Below are 12213 nucleotides of genomic sequence, written 5' to 3'. Positions count from 1 at the left end.
ATAATGGCAATTGTTTTAAGGAGGAAATGATAACTAATCAAATGCATAGATGAATGAATGAAAAAAGCATTTATTAAATATTTATTTTTATTCCATGCACTATGTTAAGTACTAAGAATGCAAACACCAAATGAGACAGTCCTGCCTTCAAGAAGCTGACATCCTGATGGGGAAACAATATGTAGACATAAGATGGTAGTTACAATAGGAGGTATAGTCAATTGAAAATTATCTCCACAATAGGGATGTTTGAATGAAGGGGAAAAAAATAATTTCTCCATGGACAGGGAAAGAGAGAAGAAATTAGAGAAGGGAATAGTTATGGGACTGTGATCCCAGAGGAGAGAGAGAATTGGATTGAGAAAACAGTGTGAGAGGTGAGCTTTAAAAAGTAGATTCATAGTGTAATAGAACTAAAAAGGGGCACCTTTAAAATAATTCATCATGAAGAAATGGAATCTTGGAGACATTTATTCCTCCATGGATATTCCCTTGATTAGATGATGAACCAGACTTCAAACTTGAGTTTCCTCACTTAGTCCAGGGCTCATTCCAGAGCTCTGTGCCGTGTTCCTATAAGAGCATACATTAAAAAATCTTGGTTTCTATTACTATGGAGATAAATTAACCAGGTATGCCTCAAATAAGGAAGATTTTAAATCATCACAGGATTATTACTATAAAGAAAGGCAAGTTCTCAAATCTTCTCTAGCTTGTCCTGGTTCTGTCCTCTGGAGTGTGCTGTTTGTTAAATTGCATGCCATGAGGCTCACCAGTAACCTCAAGGTCTCCCAACATCAGCATCTTTTGTAGAGAATGATACTGTTGGGGAATAGTTTCCTTAATTCCAAGCAGGAAAAAAATAACCCTTTGATCATTTCTTTAAAGATTTTAGAGTAGAATAATAGGGGCCCAGACATTTCTCTGGCTAACTGTCATTTTGACACTCAGTTTATTCTTTAAAAGCCTCTCACCAAAAATTGACTGCAGGAAGTATGGCCTAGCAAAGTATGTTGGACATTGTGTCTTCTTCTACATGCTGTGGGAATTCACAGAAATCTTTTAACCTCCCTGCTTGGGAAGAAAAAAAAAACAGAAATGGATTTGGATCACCTCAGAGAAAAAGATGTTTGTGAAAATACAAGATATTGTAATATTATGGGGAATCTAGGTGGTGCAGTGGATGGAATTAAGAAGTTGCTGTTCAGTCATTTGTCAGTCATATTCTTCTCTGAGTATGGAGTAATTTGCCATTTCCTTATCCAGCTTATTTTACAGATGGGGAAACTGAGGCAAATAGGGTTATGTGATTTGCCCAAGGTCACATAGCTAGTAGGTGTCTGAGGCCAGACTCCAGGCCCTCCAGTATGCTCTTCACTGGGCCACTTAGAAACCCAACAATCAAGAAAATCTGAATTCCAAGGGGGCCTCAAATACTTACTAGCTATGAGACCCTGGATAAGTCATTTAACCTTGGTTTGCTTCAGTTTCCTTAGTTGGAAAATGAGGATAATAGAATCTATCTCCTAGTGTGGTTTGGGGATCAAAAGAGATATGTCTTTTACCCTTCTTTGTATCACCCCATTGCTTAGCAAAAGCCTGACAAAACAGGTGTTCAATTTAAAAAAAAGTTTCTAATTTTATTTCATTGTAATATCTATTATTATCATTATTATGTTTGAGCAAATTTTAATGATGTATCCTAAAACTACCTATAAGTAAAGAGATAGAAGATTGTTTTCTCTGCCTTATTAGTAAGGGAACTGATGGCCACAGAGAATTTAGTTGACCAAAGAAACAATGACCCAATGGTTCAGATAGGATAAGAACCATTTTTTTCAGTACACTGTCAAAAGTTAGTCTCTCAGAAGGTTATTGCCAAAACCACAATGGATATGTTTGAAGATTTAGCTTCATTAAATCTTGAAGATGTAGCTAAATGTCCAACAGTTTAAGAGATTTTTGTTAAAAAAAAGGAAATTCAAGTTACAGAATATTGAATTTGAAGTTTGGATAGCAATTGATGGGCCTAGCTTAAATCAAAAGATAGTCTACTTGGTTTAAAACAAAATTAATAAGCTTTTTAACATGAAGGGGCACTTAACACTCTTTTGTATAATATAAATTTAAAATTGATAAATATTTGTTGGTTAATACATGAAAGTATATTTTTAAAAATTAGAATGAGCCAGATCTCAATTTCTATTCCTTCCTTTAATTTTCTAGGAATTATATACAACTTTTACTGAGTCTGTACTAGAAAAAGCATAGTGTCCAAGAATAGAAAAGTAATAATTTCACTGTACTCTATCACAATCAGACCAAATCTGTATTGTTTTATTCAGTTCTAGGCACCATAATTTAGAAAGACTTGAATAAGTTTGGCAGTTTCTCAAGGAAAGGAATCAAGAAAAATGGTAGGGCCTTGGTCTTATGCCACATGAGGACTGGTTGAAGCAACCAATTTCATTTGAAGAGAAGACTAAGGTTAAGAAAGAAATGATAACTAATCAAATATTTGAATACGTGAAAGAGAGATTATACTTGTTCTCTTTGGCTCCATAGGGTAAAACCAGTAGCGATGGAATAGAAATTGCAAAAATGCAAGTTTAAGCTTGACATGAGGGAAAAATGGAGTGCCTCAGGAGGAAGTTAAGTTCCCCAATTTTTGAGGACTTCAAAGACAGGCTAGATGATCATTTGTTTGGATATGCTTTTTCAGGTATGACCTGGATTAGACAGTCTCAAAGGTCCCATGCAACTGTGACACTTTGGTTTATCTATAATTGTTTACTATGGTACTTTTTTTTTTCCTTTTTAAACTATTTTGAAAGTTGAGGCATAGAAAGGATAAATAATGTGCTTAAATACAGCAAGTAAATCAGTCATATAACTAGGAATGCAATCCATATTTCCTAATATTGTGGTTATAGCTACATTGATTTATGCTAATTCAGACTGGGATTATTTGCAATATTTGGAAGATCAGAGTTGGAAAGGATCTGAGAGTCATTGAGTTTAACTCATATACAAAAGGAATCTCTGGAGTCTACAAACAAAAACATTCCAAACAAGTGACTACTCAGCCTCTGCTTGAAGATCTCTTAGGAGGGGGACCCCCACCAACTCTCAAAATACAGCTGGGCTTCTTAATGCAGTATTCAGTAACCCTTTAAGATGGAAGAAGGGAATCTTGTTGGTGCCTCCAAGATGAATCCTAATAGTTCAATTCTGTTCTTAAACAGGAACATGAAGAAGTAGAGACTGGGGAGGATGTGTTAATATTCAATTGCTGTCCCCACCCTATTTACTGTCAGCAACCATCCAAGCCTTTCACCAGATTTCTTTATGCTTCTCCCTTATGTAGTTTAATCTGCAAAAAGTTTCTATAACAACCAAACAAAAACAGTTTCTTTAGATGCTAATATACAAACATAAGCGATATTAAAAAATTATTCTGGTCCCTATTGAGAAACTAGTCTGTCAGCTAAATGAAAGAATGGGACAGTGGTCAAGTTATTAGAAAGAACATTTGTACAAACTGAAAAAGATGTTCTGACCACAAACATAAATAGCTCATCCCACTTACTTACAGAAGTTGATGTATGCCATTGAGCAGTCCTCCATAATGTAGAGGACACCCTGTTATCTAATAAGCCTATGGACTGGATTACCTGTAGCTTGAGGGACTAAATCATATACAGAGAAAGAGTCATATGTTAGAGCCCTGCAGCTTGACAGATCACCCAAATTCTGATATGAATGAATCGTCTAAGCTATACATTTTGGAATCAAAATTTCATAGTTGGTAGGAACAGATTATCTTTCATGCCCAGAATACATTTCTCCCCTAACCAGCTCTTAAAGTGCCTCAATATATTTGTGAGATAGGCAAAAGCTAAACCATTTTGGCTCAGAGCCACAAGCCAACAAGTTAGAGTGAGATAGGGCTAGATTTCTGAGTTTGTGAATGTGGTCTAGTTTCTTCTACTTTTAACCAAAATCAAATGAGAAAATATTTAAACCAATGTCTGTGCTTAACACAGTTTTGTTCTGTTTTGTTTTTTTCCTCTGAATTTACAGTTCCTGCACTGGCAAGTGACAGTGACATATTCTGAGCTCTCTGGACCAGTAATTTATACTCTCTTAGTTTCTTTATGTCTGTGGATTACCAACCTTAAAGGGATCCCATAGGAACACCAGTTGTTACTTAGCAAAATTTTAAAAAAAAATTACCCTAAGAAACACATTTTAGTATTGGGAGAACACAAGCAGGAAAGTATTAAAGAATCTTCAGGTTCCTGTGAGATCCTGCTGATTAGACCGGAAATCTCAGGACTTTGAAAAAAAGTGCATGGCAAGTTAAATACCATCATGCAAACCACATTCATTGAACTCTGCTGCATATGAGGCACTAGATTGTTACTAAGTGCTAAGGATTTGAAGAGGTTATGGGGTGGTAGAAATGGGCAATAACATAGTCTTATCTTCTAATCCATAGTAAAGAATTCAAGATGTCATATATTTATGAAGAGATAGCAGCTTTATGTGCAGGTGGACTAATTTGTCTTCCTTACGCTACTACAAGGAACATACCTTAATTGGGCATGCTCAGAAGTGTTGCAACTGACAGAGACAAGAAGCAAGATGTCTGTTAGTCTCCACTAGAACTGGGCACAAATCCAGGCTGAAGTTTGGAGTTAGAAGGAGAGAGACACATAGGTGAAAAACATTCAGGATAACTTCCTTATGAACTGATTATTATTATAACACTATCAGAAAGAAGTAGAAATAGTGGACAGTGTCAGCAATATAGTGAAGACTGTAGGTGAAGGATCAATTAATATGCTTCTATAAAATACCTACTATGTATTAAGCATTGTGCTAGGTTGGGGGGGGGAGAATCTGTGATTACATTGATATGGAGAACTTCTGGGTGAAGAAATTCACTCCATCAATCCAAGTTGGCATCTTCTCTGCAATTTATAATTTTAGAGATTTGCATAAAGCATTGAAAAAAATTGAGTGATTTCTCAGAATCTATATATAGTCAGCAAATCATAGTCAAGATTTGAACCCTAGATCTTCCTGATTTTGAAGCCAATTCTTTACTAGAAACAAAATGAAATCTGAAAATCCATGCTCTCAAGTTTTCATTTTATCAGAAATCTTGAAAACTATGGTCATTATTGCCTTGATTTAGGAAACAATTGTAAATGATTTGTGTCCTTTAGGATTAAAATCTTGGTGCTCACCTAGTCCAACTCCCTCACTTTATTGATAAGGAAGCTGACACTCAAGGAGGAAAAGTAGGTCTTTTCTAAAACCCATTTGGCTAGTTAGTGGAAAATCAAGGATTTAGAACCCAGGCCCAGTTCTGTTGAATTTGGTGGTATCACCAAACATTGTCAGTTTCTGGACATGCCATAGCCTATATCCCTTAGAAATTAACCCCAGCCTTCATAAAATTTACGAATATAAATAATAATTCTGAAGCTTAGCCAACTTGTTTTTGTTTCCCCTCTTACAATTTTTCAGCTTCTGTGAGTTTTGTACCCTTTGAGAAAGTAAAAAATATTATCTATTAGACCCTGAGGGCCATTGGCTTTAGAATTCAAAATCTAGGTACAGATCATAGAAGTGATAACAACATTCAAACATGATTGAAAGAGGCAGCAGTCAGTTCCCACCTCTCTGAGATGGTCAGTTTTAATTATATTCTGAGTAAAGAAGATATAAGGCCAAATTCTTCTGTCTTCACTTTCTGTAAAAGTTGAGAACTATGGCAAAGACTTCCCCTTTTTTGATGGGCTGTTGTCAACTGCAGTAACCACAAGGCCTTTCCTGTCTCAGAAATAAGTCTTGCCTCACTTTCAACCTGCTGCAGGCATGTTGAAATTCTATATTGCTGGAGAGGGCTTTCTACACACACACACACACACACACACACACACACACACACACACACACACACACACACACACACACACACACAACTGAAGCTTTAACTTCAACCTTCTTAAAATTCTCAAAGAATTTGTCAAAAACAGGGTAAGCTCATAAACAAAAATACTATCCAGCATTAATATAAACATATTTCATCCAAACCATTGAAATGTTTTGTACTTTGTATTTTTATATATTATTTCTTTTTTGAAAACCAAAATTGATTGAAGCAGAATTATTTCAAAGAAACTGTAGAGAGAAATAATAGAAATGAGAAATAGGGAAAGAACAAAAAGTTAAATGTTGGATCTAATGACAATTTTACTTTTTCATAATTTTATATAAATTTTTAAAAATTTCTCTTTCCCCAAAACTTTAGTTACCCAGAGAAGCATAAAATTTTATGATTTAGAAAGAATGTTATAAATTATTTAACCCATGTATGTGGATTAAAACAGGATTTGTTTGCCAGTCTGATTGAACCTATATATAGTTATTTTTAAAAATTCATAATTGAAAGTTTTAAATTAATGAAAATAAAGATTTCTTCCATCCAAGTCCATGAACCTTCTAAAATTTATCTATAGATTCCCAAAAGGTCCATGGAATCTAAACCGAAAATCCTTAAGTCAATCTCATCCTCTCATTTCAAAATGAGACTGACACTCAAAAAGACTGAGTGAATCACCCAATCATAGAGTCACTAAGGAAAGTTGCATTTGAATCCAGATCTTGTAGCATCTTCTATTATGAGCACACCATATTTACCATATACTTTTTATGAAATAAGGAAATCTTTTTTTTTTATTTATTTAGGAAATGTTTTCCTTGAATTTCAAATAATTTGAATATCAAATAATAACCTGAAGGCAAAAGTGAAATTACACATTCTATAATATTTACTTTTAAATAAACATATAAGTTTTTTTTTCCTGATTATTTTGCCTCTTGTAATGGAGATTGTGGTATTTAATTGGGAGCCCTGCAGGATCTTACATGTATTTAAATACAAATAAGACATATTTTTTGCCAATGAAGGTCTTATAACCCCAGAATCCAAACTAAGCACTGTTCTACAAATGAGCAGGCAGCAATGCTAAATTCAGCAGCTGTCTGCCTCTTAGAACAGGTGGGCTTTGGGATTATATTTAAAGAAGAGGAGAGGGAAGGTGCTGATCTGTATAATACAAGCTTTCTTTGTTGATCACATCTGAAATAGAAATGATCAGAGTAAACAACTGAAAATTATTTTCAGTTACTTCATGGTACCATGAATTTCAAGCTCCAAACCCCACTCAGGACTTTCAAAATTTGAACTTAAAAAAAAAAAAAAAAAAAAAGATATTTGGGAAAATCTGTGTCTTACTCCTTGTTCCAGCTTCCAAACATTTATGGGCTGTCCAAAGAATAAAATGTAGAATTTTTATCTCCAGTATTCCACCTCCCCCAAACAAAACAAAACAACAAAAAACTTGTGATTGTTTAGACCTCAAGTACAACATCTGGAAATCAGATACAGGGAACAATTTATGGAGTGTGGAAGATGTGAAATATTCAGTGCCCTTTACAGGGAACTCAACTTTCTGAAGCTTGATGGTTCCCCCCCCCCTTTTTTTTTTCAGCACAAAGCAGGCAATTCTGAGATTGCCTTTGCCTTTCTGAATTGTGCTTTGTGCCCTAGTGCCATGAACAATGCGCTTTTTTAAACTGGAGCCCCCTTCCCACCCCTTTCACGTTCCCATTCCTTTTTATAAAGCCTGGGCAGCCAATCAGCTGCCACCAGCCGCATAGTTGGAGTGTTTTCCATTCTGAGCAGCGATGCACTAATTTGATGCACCCGCGGATGCTTCACACAATCTGCAAATTCATCACCAGCATCTTGCATTCCTCATCTGACAGATTGCCAAGTGTTTCCTTTTTTTTTTTTTCTTTTTCTTTTGTGGGACTTTATTATTTCAAAAATAAAATAAAATAAATACGCCAGAAAGCAGCTCAACTCCTGTTGTCTTTCTCCTCCACCCTCCACCCCCCAACCTTTGGCTCCCATTGCTCGTTTGGGGTTGATGCCTGGCTGTTCTCTTGATGGCAGCCATGCAAAAAGACCTCCCCTTAACTTGAAACCGTTTCTCCTTCAGCCTTTGCTTTCAAGATGTGCAAATCCTGGCTGATAGCTTGCCGTTCTCAGCCTTTGCTCAGGCGATGATACTAAACAGCAGCCCGCAGTGCAAACCTTCACCCATGAGCAATGTAATTGTGCTTTTGCTTTGTTTTAGTTGGTGAAATTTATATGACTCATTAGGCACTTTCCTCCCAGTTTCCCCCCCCCCCCTCACACACACACACACTTCTTCTTCCCTTCCCCATCCTCTACCCCACCCCCTGCTTTTGATTCTTTTTTTTTTTTTTTTTTTTTCTTTCTTCCTGTCCCTCAACCATGCTCTCCTAACTCTGCCTTCTGGTTCGGTTTCTTGACAGTAACGGTACAGCTAACAAGATGAACGGCGCTTTGGATCACTCAGACCAACCAGACCCAGATGCCATTAAGATGTTTGTCGGACAGATTCCCCGGTCGTGGTCTGAGAAGGAGCTAAAAGAACTTTTTGAGCCTTACGGAGCTGTCTATCAAATTAATGTCCTCCGAGACCGGAGTCAGAACCCTCCCCAAAGTAAAGGTACAGTAGCCAGTCCCCTTTCTGGGGTTACTTTCTATTTTAAGGATGCTTCTGCTTGTTCCTACGATCTCCTTGGGGGTTTGTATTTGAGATGCCTGGCTTTTTTTTTTTTTTTTTTTTTTTATGTTAAACAATTGAGCAGCCCTGGGGGGAAAGAGCGCCTATTGAGCTGCTGCCTTCCTCTTCTCCTTTTTAGCATGCCATGTTAGAGGCTCTAGTCTCGCTCACAGAGAAATCTTGGGCTCTGCCCAAGGTCATTCATAAGAGCCCGCTCCCTCCCCCTCCCCATGTTCCCATCCAAGGATGACTGAGTTATGCCAGGATGAACAAACTGTTTCCCGGGATTATAAGGTGTCAAACACAACTTTCTACTTTTTATCTTTACCTGCCTTCCCCACCACCCTGCCACACACACCCCCATCCACTTCCAGAATCCAGGTGGGAATAATCCAGTCAGCTCTAAATGGAGGAAGACAAAGTAAGGTACTTTGCGATCCCTCCAGGGGCAACATTCAGGAAATGCTGCCTTATTTCTAGATTTTTGATTTCTCTCTTGAGGTTACATTATAGCTCCTAGACTAGTCTAAGAGCAGTTGCCTCTCGGAGTGGTAATTTTTCTCCACCTTTTATTTCATGCACTTGCTATTTCCATCCCTATTTTAAGATTACTGCCTGTGCAATTTTATTTCATACTTATGCCACTGGCAGAGATCTCAAAGCTTCTTGCAAACAGTAAGATATGAATGTGTAAAGGTCCACAAAAACTCACTTTTAGGAGATACGTTCATTCTTTGGGCCTAACTTCCTAATTATTAAGTGAACTATTTGTATTTTCAGTACCCCTGGGGCTCAAAATAATTAACACCTCTCCTAAAGTGCAACAGCTCTATGAGCACCGGTGAGATTAACCATACAATTTGGTGGGCCTGCAGGATGGCCTCCATTTCGCTGATGAGTGCGACTGACGCCCAATGGATGGCTTTTTTATGTCCTATATTTGTACTAGGAAGTGTTTTGTAAAATTGTTGTAAATGGATCGTGATAAATTATGAAGCTATTTTCTTTGCATGTTGGTCTTTCTATTTCAGTTTTGTTTTTTGTTCCCCCCACCCAATTTCGCTATCATTGTTTTAGTATCTATTTCTTCCTCTTGGATACGACTCTAAATTTTGCTTTTACAGTGTTATATGAGTCACTCATCACATTTATTAGTTAAATTAAAAGCCATCCCTTACCTACCCATCTTTGTAATTCTCCTTTTTGGTTATTGATTCCCATAGACTTCTGATTAGTTTTGTTGTTTTTTTAAATATCTGGACCAAAAGGCATCTTGGTCCAAAAGAAGATGCCTCGCATGTGGTATATGTTGATAAATTCAGCCACTATAATTCCAAAATATCTCATTAATTCCAAGCCCATTTAGGGCTAATATAGAAACCTTGGTCTAATATAACCTTAATCAGAACTTGGTTCACAAACTTACCATCTTGATAGAACTCTCAATCAGTCATTTAGCAAGCATTTAGCAAGCAATTAGCATGTGCCAGGAACTATTTGAGATAAAAACACAAAGAATGAAATCAGCCTTGTTTGCAAGAAACTTATGTTCTATCTAAAACAGAAGTGAAAAATTCTCCCATAAAAAGCCAGTTGCTAATACTGTTCATTGCTAATTTTTTAAAATTAAATTCTCATACTTAGATGTTTAGGTTGCACATTCATCCAACTCACAGTCATATCATGAGATACAAGTTACAGATTATTTCATTCGGTTCTTAAAATTGAACAGATCACATGCCATTGATAATTTCTCTTAGTTTCATGTCGGATAATATTTAAAATAAATGGGTCTTCAGATGAGGCTTGGAAAGATTTTTATTGTATTTTGGTTGTAGCAATATTATAGGATTTGACTTATTAAAGAACTTTACATGAATACTATCTTTTAATCAGATAGACAGATACATACATACATACACAATGTGACACAATGTGTATACATACACAAATTCCATCTTGTTTTCCTGTGATATTCACGTACTTTGTATTGTCATTTCCAATAGAACATAGACCCTAGTATTGTGTTAGGCCTGGATTTTTCAGTGGAATATCAAGAACATAAGGAAGAAAGGAAGGATAATGGGAAAGAAAGAAGAAAGGAAAAGGAAAGAAAAAGAAAGAGGAAAAGGAAGTTGCTTATTATTTGTGAGACACTGTGCTAAGTATTAGAAATATAAATAAGAAAAGAGAAAGCTCCTGCCCTCAAAGAGCTTACATTCTAATGAGAGAAGATGACACACAAAAAAGGGGAGAATTAATGTGCCAAGCACAATTAGTTAATTAAACCAGAAGATGTGACCATATTTTTCTAGAACTCATGTTGGAACCCAAAACACAGGCTGTTTGGCAGATGTCCCATAAGTGTGATTTAAATTCTATAGCTAATGAACCTGGCTTAATTCATTACCTGACCCATGTAAATACTGCCATGAAAAAGGAAAAGGTAATGGAATCCCATCGATTCCAATTTTTCTCATGCTGTCATTATTACACTGTACTTAGTTCTGTGGTATTCAAGATTCCACATCTCTTTAAAAATAGATCCTCTTATATCAGGACAACTATTTAACAAGCAGACTCAGATATGCTGGAAACCAAGGAAATAGTAGGTTGGTACCCCCAAGTACCTTGAGATACTATTCATTTTTTTCCATGATTGAGTCACTAAATAGTATGTATTAGACCTTTGCCTGGTAGAGATGAACAGGGTGTAAGTTATACTTTCCAGGACCTTATGATCTAATATGGAATGTAAAACATATACACGAGTACAATTTTCTGTATAATAAAAACAAAATGTAGAATTTGGGGGCAGTGAGAGAGATCACTACTGTGTGAGATCAAGTACATGACTAGAGGAGATTTTGCTTCTATATGAACTTTAAGCATTTTAGGAGATGATCATTACAGATAGAAGAAATATCAGAAACCAAATTCACAAAGGTAGAATTGTACACTGACCATTATGCCAGGATAAATACTCTAATTTGACTGGGGCTTAAAGTGAGTGAAGAAGCATACAGATAGCAGGAAATTAGATGGGGGTCTAAAATGTCAGGGTAATAAGATTAGACTTTATTCAATGAGAAATAAAGAGTTATTGAAGATTTGTGAGCTCAAAAATGACATTGAGCAATCCTTTAATCCCTTTGGTCTCCAGTGTCATGATCTGTAAAGTGAGGAGTTGGATTAGATGGCATCTGAACCTCTAAAACTGTATATCTATGTTCAGTACTATATTTTAAAATTTCCCTGAAAGTATGTGTAGGAAAGGTTGAAGGAGTAAGAGACAAATAGAGAAGATATCAGTTAGGAGGCACTACAATAAGCCTAATGGTAATGAAGGACTGGACTAGGGTGTTAGAAGTGAGAGTAAAAAGAAAAAAGGAGAAAGATACAGGAGTTTGGTTAGAGATCAACAGGACATGATATATAAGAGAGAGATTTATGTCTGAATTTTCAGTCCAAGTGACTAGTAGAATGATGGTGTTATTAATAGAAATAAAAATTATCAGGAGGATGCAGATTTGCAGAG

At 36.2% G+C, this 12213-nt stretch overlaps 1 protein-coding gene across 26 annotated transcripts in view; it reads left to right on the top strand.

Moving 5' to 3' along the window:
• The window catches only part of CELF2 (CUGBP Elav-like family member 2), a 970051-nt gene that overhangs the window by 765113 nt on the left and 192725 nt on the right, over positions 1–12213 (top strand). For all 26 annotated transcript variants that reach the window (XM_074268694.1, XM_074268667.1, XM_074268687.1 and 23 more), the window contains one exon: positions 8422–8618. In XM_074268694.1, the coding sequence (XP_074124795.1) occupies positions 8441–8618 (178 nt within the window). In that variant the 5' untranslated portion in view covers positions 8422–8440. The remainder of the gene's footprint in view (positions 1–8421; positions 8619–12213) is intronic.

Source organism: Sminthopsis crassicaudata, chromosome 5 (genome assembly GCF_048593235.1).
Source record: "Sminthopsis crassicaudata isolate SCR6 chromosome 5, ASM4859323v1, whole genome shotgun sequence".
Classification (NCBI taxonomy): Eukaryota; Metazoa; Chordata; class Mammalia; order Dasyuromorphia; family Dasyuridae; genus Sminthopsis; species Sminthopsis crassicaudata.
Note: the sequence above shows the minus strand (reverse complement) of the source record. Positions and strands in the feature narration are given on the sequence as shown.